The sequence below is a fragment of the Phoxinus phoxinus genome (genome assembly GCF_949152265.1).
Source record: "Phoxinus phoxinus genome assembly, chromosome: 14".
In the NCBI taxonomy this organism is placed as follows: Eukaryota; Metazoa; Chordata; class Actinopteri; order Cypriniformes; family Leuciscidae; genus Phoxinus; species Phoxinus phoxinus.
In genome coordinates, this window is record NC_136889.1 from 19,898,103 (window position 1) to 19,912,893 (window position 14,791).

Below are 14,791 nucleotides of genomic sequence, written 5' to 3' on the forward strand. Positions count from 1 at the left end.
AGTAATTCGCTTGGGAATCGGTCAGACTACATTGGATGCGATATATGATACTGATCCACAAAAAATATGTTCAATCGAGAATCAAGAGCACACTGGTTACACTAGGTTTATTATTCATTTCGAGAGTCATTACCTCAGGAATCAGCCTACACTTCTTGCACTGCATGAGGGAGCGGTGTTTATTAAAAAGTGGATTCTATGGCTCTCAATCCTAGTTATGATCAAACTAAATGTTTCATTGTGAGTGAAAACCATCTAAAATGATCCTACAAATGAACATAAGTCCTGCATCTGAAACATACAAACAAATGACACGGAATTCTTTCCAACTTTCCAAGCAAACATTTGATTTACAAGTACAATCAGTCCATAAATGTTTCTTTTTATTTTTTATTTTAAAATCAGAAGTAGTTTTGTGCACATAACAAATAAATGCCTAACAGTTTAAATTAGAAGGACCTGCAAGATGCAATGCATGAATGTTTAATGACTGTGAATGAGCTGCACTGGGTCTACAACGCCCAGCCTTGTTCAATCTCTTTCAATCAATGTACTTGTGGATCACACAAACACACAATCCAGCACAGAATGAAGGTCTTTCATCAGTCCATCTTAGCAGCAGGATTAAAAAAAAAAAAAAAAAAAAAAAAAATGGGGCCACTTCAAGGGGTTTCTTATCCGCAGCTAGAGTTTTGATGTAGGTCAGTGTTAAGGGAGTTAATTGTTTGATATATTTAGAGCAGCTTTTGATATATGTTCTATAAACACAGCCGTCGCGGCCCCTCCCTTTTCCCCACAATCCCCTGAGAGAAAAAAAAAATCACTTAACAAATTTCACAAAACTGTGAAACAGCAGTTAAAAAACAATTAAATATCATTTTACAATATATACACATAAAAGTCCATGCCTCACAGGAGGACGAACGAATTTCAAAAGCTATTACAAACACTGCACAATTTTTTGGGGGGAAATTTTGGGGAAATTTTTTTCCTTTTACACTGAGGTGGGCCTTGGTGGCAACACACTCACAGTGATGAGAGTGTATGATCAGCTGTCAAGCTCAAAGTCTGTTTCATCGTACAGCGCTGGCCGTTGAGAAAGTCTATGACGAGAGAACTTCACCCTGATGTAGTCTCCAAGTTCATCAAGGCTCTGGATAACCTGGGAAGAGATGAGGCTATGTGAGATATTTTGACATTGCTTTTTTCACGTTTCTTGTCGGGAACATGCCCATAAACAATTATTTAGTTTCTGTGGCACTTTCAGGTGGCATATCCGAGGCATTTAAGGTGCTTTGGATTGTAAAAAGGCAATATAAATCAAAACATATTCGATTGAAATGGAATGGAACATTTGCTAAGCAATTCAGGACTCTGTTTAGGTCTGTGAAACCAGGCCTTAGTGTTGCATTTTTCAGTTATTTAAACAAAAGAGTACAGAACTTTAATATCATCCAAAAATCATAACATGAAAATAATTATCTGTTAAACTGTAACACACAGAATGTGTATATCAGTCTATCCTTATATAGAAATGTTTGAAATACACTAAATGTTTTAGCTTTTAAAATGAAAGCTTTTGATTCGTCTTGTCTGAACACCTGTTTTCATTTCATGTCTTGTGTAACACTAACGCTTTAAAGTAAGTCTAAGTGTCAGTAAGAAAAAAATAAAGAATACTAAAATAGAGATGGATAGGTCTGTGAGATGTTGGGGGGTGTAGTTTATTACCTTGTCGAGCATTTCTTTGGTATGGGCGGCAGACACACAGAAGCGAGCTCTGGCTTCTGTAATGGTTGTAGCCGGGAAGCCTACAACTACAACACCAATCTTCCTCTTCAACATGGCCCTTGAGAACGCCCTGAGAGCAGACGGTGAACAACATTTTGGCTTGTCACTATGGGTTTTAAATGAACTTTACACACTCAAGTTTCCAAAAGTTGTCAATGCTCTTAGTAAGACAATCTTCATTACAAACCAAGGCCGTGATTAGATATCACATGGCCATGGACAAGTTATCGCCTGTTTTTTTTTTAGCACATCTAAAACTCAAAGTAGAAACATTATGCAGAGTAAAGCTGTCGAGATTTCCATTCAGGGTTTGCACTGTCTGCTACCTTTCCTCACCCTTTGAGTGAAGGGAAATCCATTGTAAACCTCACAGCTGGACTGCCATTTGCATTAGCCAAGAGGGAGAAAAAGAACTGGATTGACAAGGAGAGAAAGGCAAAGGGAAAGGTATAATGGAGGAGGAAAAGATTGAGAGCGAGAGGAGGAGAAAAGGCCTCCACTTTGTCAGCAGAGACGACAGCATCGAGAGAACAGAGCGGCGACGGAGAGTGAATGCTGGATTTAAAAGGCCTCACAGCTGCCGTGGTCTTTGTTGGTGTGCCAGGAAGCTGTTATCTTTGGAGGAGTCTGAAACGCCTGTGCGGTGATGAGCCTCTTGCATGTCATGTTTTCTTTCTGCCTCTCTTGTTTTTTTTCCCCTCACCACTGATTCATGGATCAACTAGACCATCCAAGATGGCTATGATCCAACGTCTTCTTGAAAAGACCACATCGCCTTCTTTGGAATGACCAGTGAAGATGACTGCAGCTTTTGTTGGGGTGTCCTCAAGCAGTCAGTACATTTTCCACATGGCATTCAAAGCTATCACCTTTGTAACCTATGTAAGCCTGGCATTGTTGTTTTATTGGCAGCCCGAAATGTGGGCAGGTTCACAAGTTCAAAGGAGGATTACTGTAGTGTCCAGACAGTGGAAACTGTTCTTAAATCACAAAGAAGATGCACAGACGCGAAAAAAGCCCACAAAGAAACCTAATGTTTTGCTTCTCGCTGGCCCGGCGATCTAAGCTGAGAGTTCTCAAATGGACTAAATCAGGTTTGTGTAAATGCGAGCCTGGTGGGGCTGTTGTGTAAACTGACACTCTTTTATACATGTTGTGTGAATTGAACGCTGCTAGAATCTGTAATCCAAACGGGGTTGCTGGCTTGGGGAGCTGCTTACCCAACTTTCCCAGGTAGATAGAGCAGGAGCGGTACCACTGGAGAGTCCTTGTTGCCGTAAACGATGAAGCCCATATCCTTCAGCCGAGATCTGAGGTAGCGCGTGTTCTCAGCCAGCTGCCGAACTCTTCGCTGGCCTGCGGGGGAGATACAGACAGAGCCGTCATCGAGGAGAATTTGTTAGCTTTCATTGGAAAAGGAGAGACATAAATGGGAGTCTACAATAAAGTAAAGGTCAAGATTTACAACAGAGCAACTGTAGGTCAAAAGGAAAAGTGCAAATAATCTCAAAGTGCAAATAATCTCAATTCTGTATTGTACTGAGAGGATGAGAGGGATGCAGGCTATGAAAGTATCGGTTACAGTACATGTCTTATATTTATTTATAGTCAGTTTACTAATATTATTGTACTAGTTAAATAAAAAATGGTAACACTTTACAATAAGATTTCATTAGTTAACATGAACCAAAGATGAACAATACAACATTTATTAATCTTATTTCATGTTCCTTTTTTAATGTTTACCAATACATTATTAAAATCAAAAGTTGTAGTTGTTAACATTAGCTAATGCACTGTGAACTAACATGAACAAACAATTGAACGACTGTATTTTTCTTATTAAATAACATTAACAAAGATTAATAAACACTGTAATAAATCTATTGCTCATTGTTAGTTCATGTTAGTTAACACATTAATGTTAACGAATGAGACATTATTGTAAAGTGTTACATAAAAAAAAATTGCAGTGGTCAAATACTTATAAAACCAACAAAGGACTATGAACGTCAAAAAAATTGTAAAAATCAACAATTGTAATGAACAATAGTAAATGATTTTTAGACATTTCCATTTTTACTTTGAAAATACAAAATCTCGACTAAAGCCCGCCAAACACTACAAGATATTGGGGCGATTTTGGATCGATTTCTCCCCTTCCGACAACCCTAGGTAAAGTTCCAGCCCAATCCACCCCAGCTGGTATAGCTTCATTTTCTTACGTTTACGTTATGGAGGATGATCAGATATTTCTTTTAACTTTATTATTAACCTTTACTTCGCTCAAATAGAGCGCTTGGCCATCTACAGAGAAACTGGTAGCCAAGGAACAGTCAAGAGACCAATCCTGAGTGCCGACGTCACCAGCACAGTTCGTATTCGTACCATGCCGAACCAAGCTCAAATGGAAACATAACTGGAACCTTTACTTATCGTTCTAAGAACCATTCGGCCTGATGGTGTAAAAGCACCTTTTGGGTCTTAAGAACTAGTCTGAACCAGCAGATTTCAGACTCAAATTACTTTTCAGATTCAAATTAGACTTATCTACAGTTTTTATGTCAGTGAGTAAAAACATAGACAGCTAACCTGTAAGACTAATCGAAGCAGTTTATACAACTGGCCAATGATCTCCATATACAACATATAGACCACAAGCAAAACAGTAAAATATCATGTTCTAAATATCAAGAAATATTCATAAAGCTTCACCATTTCAATACTTTACAAGCAGTTTGTCTGTGCGCCCGCCTCCCAACTGTCTACCCAACGCTGTGACTGATTTGATCATATTTATGATATTTTGTATAACAGTTTGAATCTGATGGTAATTTGTTGTTACGGCAATTCTACAGTAATTTGTAGCACTCAAAGAGTCTGCGCCCACTCTGCGGTAGCATGAACTCCAAACAGTCCATGTCAGGCAGAGTCTGCAAACCATAGAACAAATATGTCTACAAACTAGTCCTAAAACAGCTGGCACAAAGATTAGCCAACTTCTTTTTTTTTTTTTTTTTTACTTCACTGTTTGCTTGAAAGTTTCATAGTTTTTCTACTTAAATATAGTTGAAAACACTGGGAAAATCGCCAAGGAATTGCAACATAATGTAGTGGCATAAAGCCATACCACCAGCAGTTACGGCTCTTACAAAACAGTCTTAGCAATACCTTAACTTTCCCTTTCCTAGGCTACTGGAACATATATATTTCACCCTTATTTCTGCAGGTATAATCAAAAAGAGTTTACAAACAACTATTAGTTCCCTTTAGGATATAGTCTGATTGTATGTAAAAGACTAGGGAAGGGGCCCAAAGGAGGAGACAGGAAATGACATCATCTGCTCTGCCGTTCAAATACCAGGATCGCTCTTTTAATAGCCCCTCATTAAGACCATTAAGTAGTTAGGTGAGACAGAGCAGACCCATTCATAAAATTATCCAAAAACATAGTAACAAACAAAAACAGGAAGAAAACAGTGAAACTGTCTTATGCACTTTATAAGTTTTCATTACATTTTGAGGCTCATTTCTGTTCTCTCTTCAAAACGCCTCTTAATGTGTGTGTGTGGACTGTGGGGTGAGTCGATGTGAAAAACAGTACCAGCTGGTTTTGTTTTGTCAGGCTCAATAGTAGACAAATTTCATTATTTGCCAAGACACTCTTGGCTTGTACATAGGATACAATGGATTTGGCAAACAATTGGAGACTTGGGGTAAACTGAGAAGCACGGACTCAGATGCGCACGGTACCATGTGGTTGCCAGTAGATTAGCGGTTACCGCTCCGGACTAGTAATCCGAACTTTGGTGGTTCGAACCACAAAGATATAACTCTAACAACTTAATGCGATTGGAGACACATCAATAGCTCAATGAACATCAATACTTTTCACTCTCTGTCTTGTTCAGTTTATGTCTACCACTCTTTCTCTCCTCCATCTTTAATGGAGTGAATCATGCAGTTCTGAGGGCTAGCCAGGTCCGCCTCCAACTCTCTTTGGCACCATGGCCTGAGCTTTTGGAAAACAACAGCATGTTTGCATATAATTACCTGTGAACCGATTGGCAGGTATTTCAAAAGGAGGTGTGCTGTAAAGCCAAGCTCAAAAGACCGCATGTCAGTGGAACGAATACAACCGCTGTTAACATTCATTACATTAGAAACTCTTCAACTGAAACACTGAATACTGGCAGACGCTAGAAAGAGCAGGTGAAGCTCAAACCAAATACTTAGTTATGGACATGGTACACGTTCAGGTCTTCTGCAGTCTATTGTGTTGTAAATTCAGAGCGATATGGAGCATTCTAAGGCGAACTCTCAGAACAGTGTGACTCACCCTCAACAGAATTGCATATCATGCCAGTTATGACACCCATGGGCGGCTTGTCCAAGTATGATATAGACATCACAGTGTCAACAGTTTAAAACAGCCTAGAAAGATTCTCCTTGGACAAGTTTGGACTAGAACCACTTGGCCAATTGAAGCAGGGGAGTGTTATTTAAAATAGCTATCTGAATTAAAAGGTGCTCTATTTAAAAAGAAAGTCTCTGATGTCATGATTGTATATGAAAATATAAAATCTATTCGACTTTACTGCAAAAACATGCATTCTTTTAATTCAGCCAAGAGTTCACACCATGACATATCGATCTTCTACTTGTTACACGTTTTCATGTGATAGAGTTTTCGTTTTCACAGTCAGAGTTCACCAAACTTTGGAACACAGAAAAATGTGAAACTGAGCTTGCGTTTCTGGTTTGACGCATTCGCATGTGTATGAATGGAAGTCAATGGAACAAAATGTGTAGTGTGACCGCACCTTAAACTCTTATTTTGTATATTTTATAAATACATTTATTCTGTTTTGTTTTTATTTTTTATTCACATGCAAAACTTTTTTGGGGGGGGGGCATTTCATTTGCTCTTCTATTGACTTAGAATAAATGTATACTTTTATTCAGCAAGGATGCATTCACGTAGCCTGGCTCAGCCCTCCTACGTACTTCCGCTCAATTTTCATTTTCCTTCAGTACTAGGTCTGGGATTGTGGTATATACTTGGGTTTTCTCCCAAATACATTTTTTGCAGGTCCAATCAGCGAACAGATGGAGTGACTGAGACGTTGAGGTTGTGCGCTAGTTTGAGTTGACATACGTCACGACCAAACGTTAGCGATTGGTTATGGCAGATCCAATAGTTTTAAGCTTCAACAGAGTACCCGCCTTCGAGGAAGTTAATGCTTGTCAATGGAGAGAGGCCAGACTCTCTGTACAAATGAAATGTACGAGAGTCTGGTAGAACCAGGGTAGCATTCACGTTTACCGAAACTAGAATGCAACCTGACTAGAGAACGGAGAAAACTATTTTTTGGGGGGGAAAACTTCAACACCCATAATGCACTGGGCATGTTGCTATCCACTACCACCAGTCTGTCACCACCAGTTAGAAAATAGGGAAACACTTTATTTGAAAGTGACGTACTTACTCACGTAATAACTGTAAAGTATGCATAAATACAAGTTACTAACCCTAAACCAAACCCTAACCCTAATTGTAACTATATAGTAAGTACATGTTGTTAATTAATATTACTCAGTACTTATTTGAGTAAGTACAATGTAACTACGTCACCTTAAAATAAAGTGTAACCGAAAATAGTTTTTTTAATTTGTAATAATATTTCACAATATTGCTTTTTTTGTTGTTGTATTTGAACTAGTGTACTGTACTTCATTGTGGTTTGAGTCTTTTCTATCATGGTGTGAACTACAGCGAAACTAAAATGAAACACAATGTCTTCTCTAAAAACATAAATATATGGATTAACGCATATCAAAAACAGAAGGCAGCTTGGGAAAAACCTTATAACATCTGGTGCCATTCTGCGGACTCTTAATACCTGGAAATATGTGACCTTTCCTTGACTAAAGGTCTGCAGGACTCTTTAAGCCAGTCCCATTGCTTTATTGAAATCTGTTTTACATGAGTTATATGCTGTGGCGAAATACATTTTATTTGGTTATTAAAGCCATCTGAATCTCTTTCCCATTGGATTCCCCATGTTTAAGGAGAATGTTGGGTATGTTGGATAGAGAATTTCAGTGTCTTCTGATATTACAATGACTGACTGGTTTGAATTGTGCGTCTCAATGCCCTTTGACACATCAAGTGTAAAGTCTGTTGACTTCAGTCATGTGACATCTGTTGACTTCAGTCAAGTGACTTAAAAAAACCCAAAAACACCTGGACAGCCCCTTTCATTATTTAATGTCTTAGTACTGTTTCAGTGTCTTTGCAAGGCTTTGTTACTAACCTTCTGTTGTGCCATCGACTCCCATGATGCATTTTATTGCCCTGATGATCTGCTCCACGACAGGTGGGGACATGGCTGTAGCGTACACTGCACTGTGAGAGTGAGCCCGCAAATAATCCACCAACTCCTGCAGAAAAACACAACGCGTCCATTATTAAAGGAATACTTTAGCCCAAAATAAACATTTTCATCATCTACTCATATTTATGTCAGACATTTTGCCTAAAATCTTCTTTTGTGGTTAACAGAAGAATTAATTTAATACTGGGCAAAAAAAAAGAAAGAAAGAAAATAAATTATTACTGAAATAAAATAATTGTATTTCTATTTAATTTAATTATCAATCATCAATCATCAAATATTAAAAAATAAAATATATCAAACTGATTAAGGAAATTTCATACCGACATAAGGGTAATAATTTAGGATAAAAATATTAGCTATTAACTTTCATTTGAACTACTTTATGGTCAACTCCCAGTGTCAATGTTTCACAAGTTGCAGTATGGTTAAAGACAGGTTTGTAAGTTTAAACTCTTGAACACTACGCGGATCATCCATGAGAAATGTATTGCGTGCTTGTGCAAGATTTTTTAACCTCAGGTTTCTTCAGAAGAGGAACCTTTAAAAAATGTGCATTAAAATGTCACTTAAAGGGATAGTACACCAGAAAATGACATTTGCTTTCAATTTACTCATCCTCAGGCCATCCAAAATGTAGGTGTCTTTCTTTCTTCAGTGGAATAAATATTTTTAGCTGAAACCGTGGTCCTCGTTGATTCATATAATGCAAGTCAATGGCTACCATCACTTTGAGTAAAAAAACAAAACAAAAAACATACAGGCCAAACAAAATGAAATCCAGTGGCTCCAGATGATTCATTGAGGTCTTAAACGATGGGTATGTGCAAAAAACTGAACATTATTTACAACACTGTTACCTGTAATAAACAGCTTCATAAGACCTCAATGTATTGTCAGGAGCAGGTATTACTGTATTTTGTTTTGCCGGTATATTGTTTTTTGACTCTCAAAGTGACGGAAGCCATTGACTTGCATTATATGAGTCACCAAGAACCACGGTTTCAGCTAAAAATCTTCTTTACATTTCTACTAAAGAAAAAAAAAGACATCTACATCTTGAATGGTCTGAGGGTGAGTAAATTAACAGTAGATTTTCATGTTTGGGTGAACTGTCCCTTTAAAATGACCTGAAACACTGTGCTGTCCGAACTACACCACTAGAGGGAGATGAAAGCACACAGCAAACACCTAAGACATCATCCAGTGATAATGACAGCTTCTCAAAATGCTCAAATTTGTCAGTTTGTGACTAATACAGCATGTTTGTTTTGAAAACTGCTTGAGGCAATGTGGCAAACAAACACGTTTATAGCAGTCATTGAATGATTTTTTCCCCCCAAACAATCAGTTTTTGAGATTGTGCCCCGTCTGTCCGGCATCCAATAAAAATGCTTCTGAGCAGAAGCCGGGGCCAGTATACAGCTCTTAATCTCTGTCCTCGGACATCTGTATCCACTGTGGAGGAGCGAGGGGAGGGGGACGCACCTCGCAGTGCACACGGGTCTCTGCATCCAGATGTGTCCTCTACTTTGAGGACGTGGGCGAAGGGGTTTTTAGGCGGAATATCTGCGAAGCAAACATCTGCTTCCACTTAGAGTGCAAAATTTGCAGTGCTTTAGGTCCTGGGAGCTTTGTGGTAACAGCATAAGATAAGTCAGTTAAGAGAACGTGTCCGAAATCCACCCACATCTGTGGAGCGAGGGACTGGCTGGAGCCGTTTGGCAGCTCTCTTTGTGTACCTCCCTCTGTGCTTGTGTACAGTGTCCTTAGTTCTGCTGAGAGCAGATTTTACTCTACTGCTGTACCTTTATTAAAGAAAACAGTAAACCTATGTGAAGGGAACAGGAGTTTTCTTTGACAAGTTGACAGGTATGACTAAAAAGGTCTGTCGTCCAGCAACACAACATTTCAACAGAGACAAATCATAGATAAATTGTAAAGATTTTTTAATGATTTTATATTTTATATAGTCCAAGGTAATATTAATAAAATTTGTATTTACTTTTTTTTTTTTTTAAATAAACTAATTTAGTCAGTGCTGGACCACCACATGATGTAAAAATCTGATGTGAAAATCGGAAAAACTACTACTTTATACACTATTGTTCAAAAGTTTGATTGATACCGTTCAAAAATGTATTTCTTTTTAAAAGAAATTAATACTTTTATTCTGCAAGGATGCATTTAATTAATAAAAAGTAACAGTAAATACATTTATAATGTTTATAATAAATACAAATCAAATAAATGCTGTTCTTTTGAGCTTCACAGATTTGTGCAAAAAGTGTTTGATTTTCACATTTCAGTTTCCACAAAAATATTAAGCAGCACAACTGTTTTCAAACCTGATGGTAATAATGTTTCTTGAGCACCAAATCAACAAATCAGAATGATTTCTGAAGGAAAATCATGTGACAATGAAGTCAGGAGTAACGGCTGCTAAAAAAGCAGCTAAATAATAATGTTTAAAATTCTTTCAAATAGAACAGTTTGATTTTAAATGGTAATAATATTTCAGGATTTTTGATCCAATAAATATAGCCTTGGTGATAATAAGTGACTTCTTAGTTACCACCCCCAAACTTTTGAACGGTAGTATACATTATAGACAGGTAACATCATGTTAGGAAGCATTCCGTGAAAACCTGCAATTTTGATTTGACCCATAAAACTGAGCTGGCCGACAGTCTCACCTTATTAACAACACACTTAATATTACGCAACACACGTGGGGTCTCTCTCTCTCTTTCCCCCTCACTCTGTTCTCCAAAGTATGTGTAATTTAAAAAACCTGCAGTCTTTTTCGTTTTCAGTCTTTTATAATCAACTGCCATGTCCGTGATGTGGTTATGAAGTGAAGTGGTCTTTTTTAATGGAGTAATGAGATGAGAGAGGTGGTGCTGTGGCAGGAGCGTCAGTGACATTTGGGTAACACATGTAGTTTCACATCATGAAATGAGAACATGTGTGTGCGCTTGAAATAGACGGGAAGGGAGGATGGTGTGCATGCTGGTGCATTGTGCATTTCTGCACCACGAGCGTCACCAAACGACAAACAGTAGCTCAACGGGCTGAATTTCTGTAAAACATTGGGCTGATTTCGTGCCTCAGGAAATGCCTGGTTAAAAGGCCCTTGATAGTAAAGCATTACATGATGCCTACCTTTTTGCCAGCTATGTATCCGCCAGCAGCCCCGAAGCTCTTAGTGAAGGTGCCCATCAGAACGTCCACTTCATTGGGGTCCACTCCAAAGTGTTCTGTAACTCCCCGACCTGTGGCGCCCACGGCCCCGATGCTATGGGCCTCATCGAGGTACAGATAAGCCTTGTACTTCTTCTTTAGTGCCAAGATCTCTGGCAGCCTGACAAGAGAGCCTTCCATACTGAAAGAAACAGACAAAAAGATTTAAGTTAAAATGTGCAAAAAAATATCACTGACATAGGCAAACATGTATAAATAATTACAATTATTAAAATATTTAAACTGTATTATTATTGTGTATATACAATATTAAATATAATACAAACTGATAAATAGATACATATACGGTACATTTTTATTTCGTTTTCATAATCCATCAACTTGAATATTTTACATTTAAAATACCTACCATCAAGACTACTATACAGTAAAACGTCTCTACTACTTGGCAGATATGACTGAAATAGGTGTCCTGAGAAAAGACACCTGTCTCAGATATGGCACTAGACACTGTAAATGTTTTGATCTGGTTGCAAGTTTGTGACTCGTTTATAATCTTCTATAATCGTGTGTGAATTTCATATAAAGTTTATGAACCTTCAGTGTTCACAGCCCACTGAGCACAGATTTATGCAATAAATGTTCCTTAAAACAAGGGTTATCAATGCTCACGAGGCTGGAAAGGGTCACACAACCATGACTGAAGACTTTGGCCTCAATAAACCAACAATCAGACAGGCAGTGTCCAAATGGGTGACATTACACATCAGAAAAACTCAAATAAACAACAGTGATAAAGAGGCATACAGTAGGCAATTTCCTTATCCCCACTGCAGCCAAAGTAGGTGCCACTGGTTATTAAATCCAAAACGTTGTAGCTGTTCTCCAACAATAATAGTAAATGGCAGATTTTTGTGTTATTTGTTATATTTAATTTTCTTTCTGCTACTTTGTAAAGCAATTTGAGCTATAATTTTGTAGGAAAGGTACTCTATGAATTGGGCTTTTATTAATTTGCACAGTTACATCCTCTTTCATTAGATGTAGCTGCTTACATTAAGGCTGGAGTGAATATGATTGTAAACATTCACCTGTAGATGCCCTCCACCATGATGAGAATCTTCTTCCAAGAGCGATGGGTACGGGGTTGCCCTGAGCAAATCGCTTCCTTCAGCAGCTTTTCTAGACTCTGCATGTCTGCAACCAAACACAAAACAGGCACGTTATGACACAATAAGGCATTAACAGAAATACACACTGTTTGATGCTATTTTACCTAAACCAAACAAAAAGACAACAACTTATTTCAAGGTCTTCCCAAACCAAAATAAGAAGGATACGCTCATAAATGTTGAGTGGTTGGATATAAAACATTTTCATGTGGCAGTCATGAGCAAAGGAAATTTAGTTCTATGAAATCACCTTTAGAAATACATATGGCTGTAATATTACATCACAAAGCTCTATTCCAAATGACAAACAACCGAACATGCTTGTTCCAGATTTTTTCTAACTGTATGTGGCCAACAGGTTTTGTTCTTAGATATATAGAACAGTGTAAATCCTCTTTCTGGAGAGACCTGATTTATGAAAAATCAAGCTTTTAATGTTGTTTATATGTATATGTGGTGTTTTTAATGTGCTTTAAGACAAACCATGTGCAAAGTCAACACCAATGTAGAGTATTTTCTCCTTAAAACAGCAGTGAACCAAAGACAGTCTCAAAAACGGGGTTTGAAATCACTGGTGTTTCTGACGTCACAAACTGCCTTGTAACCGATCACGTCAACGTGTGATCGTCAACGAGTGGATCTCTGAGCTGGTGAGGTAAATGAGGTAAGGGTGTAGAGTTACATTCAAAGCTATTTTAAGGCATAAACAAAGGAAAGAAAATACTTTTAAATATGTAATTTCGGTGATCAAAGATGAGTTTTAAGGGATAAAATAATGGACTTTAAATGTGTCCGATTACTGAGACACAATCTGGCAGTGTTCCCAGACCTTGCTAGAAAAATAAGCAGCATGGTCTGGCAAAATAAACCCAAAAATAAGTGACCTACCTCACCAAAATAACCCTAATTTGCTTTTGTGAGTGTGAGGGCATTTATGAATCAAGGAGAATTGCTTGAGTTCAACGGTCTGATTTATTTTGGCATACACATTAACCAAGGCTAAATTGCATCTTTAAAAAAAAGGCTTTCCGATAATTGTATCCTAGGGGAGGGGTTGGAAAAGGTAGAAACATGGAAAGAAAAGGGAAATAAATAACAGTGATTAATAGCGATCTTATGTAAAACGGAGCACATTGGGATATTCAGCAATGCTATTATTGGTCGGTCATATTTTATTGTTCAAGTATAAATGTGTGACTGTATTCCCCCCCAACTAGCCTAAAGTCACTTAAGATAACCAGACACGGCAACACTACAAACTAGCCAACAGATGGCAGAGTTGAACTGCAAAATCAAAGAAAATGTAAAAGAAGAAGTTCTGATCCTGATCTCATTCATCTTCTCTCTTACTCTAAAAACGTCCTGCCTTCTCCACTGTCTCTATGAATAAAAAGTGACGCAAAGCCCAAAGAAAAGAATGTCTCTTATCAAAGTGGCCTCGTTTCAAACAGGTGAACGTACAGTATTTAGGCCAGTGAAGGCCAATGTGGACGCGGCCTGCTTTCACTATCCATGCAGTCCTGAAATACTACACTCACCTAAACAGATCTGACAAAGGTTTCAGGTTAAGAACAACTATAAAAAGAAGAATTGACCAGTGAAATGTAGTACTAGATGAAACAAGGCGTGGGGGGATAAATGTCAAACTACTGTTGTTTGGCTAAATCTTTGTTAAGTTATCACTAGTCATTTCAATGACAATGACAATATTTACAGCTTGGTTGTGGACATTTGAGCCAGAATAAATGTGCTTATAATACAGGAAGCCTACCCACTCACTACCCACAGTCACTTTGACATACAAAACGGCAATAATCATTATTCAAAACTATGTGCAGCTTTCAAATGAAACTACAAAAAAAAATCCACATTCTGTGTACCATATTTTTACAGCTGCAATCTTTTCCCTAGGAAAATCCAAGTGTTCAAGCAAATGCTGATGTGATTGATACACTAACCAAAGCCAAAGCACAGGCCTACATATTCCCAATGTCAGCAGCACATTCAGAGCATTTGAACACATTGAGTCTGTTTGCATTTAAATGTGCAAATGTGCATAGATAAAATTTATCTACCTTCCTGCAGAATTTATGCTGTTTTTCATATCAAGTTGGATGTGGAATTTTCCAACTTCTGACCATTGCGCAATCCTCAGAAGATGACGGATAAAGAATCAAAATGGCAATGCTAGCGTTAGTGTGGTAGATATTTGTCAACAAACATGTC

The 14,791-nt window shown here is 37.9% G+C and overlaps 1 protein-coding gene across 1 annotated transcript in view; it reads right to left on the minus strand.

The window, feature by feature from the left end:
• Nucleotides 1-374: 374 nt before the first annotated feature.
• The window catches only part of sptlc3 (serine palmitoyltransferase, long chain base subunit 3), a 30,359-nt gene continuing 15,942 nt past the window's right edge, over nucleotides 375-14,791 (minus strand). Inside the window, exons 7-12 of the mRNA XM_079634602.1 lie at nucleotides 12,485-12,590; nucleotides 11,355-11,574; nucleotides 8,109-8,235; nucleotides 3,012-3,147; nucleotides 1,732-1,861; nucleotides 375-1,162 (exon numbers count right to left, since the gene is read on the minus strand). Coding sequence (XP_079490728.1) covers nucleotides 1,049-1,162; nucleotides 1,732-1,861; nucleotides 3,012-3,147; nucleotides 8,109-8,235; nucleotides 11,355-11,574; nucleotides 12,485-12,590 — 833 coding nt within the window. The 3' untranslated portion in view covers nucleotides 375-1,048. The remainder of the gene's footprint in view (nucleotides 1,163-1,731; nucleotides 1,862-3,011; nucleotides 3,148-8,108; nucleotides 8,236-11,354; nucleotides 11,575-12,484; nucleotides 12,591-14,791) is intronic.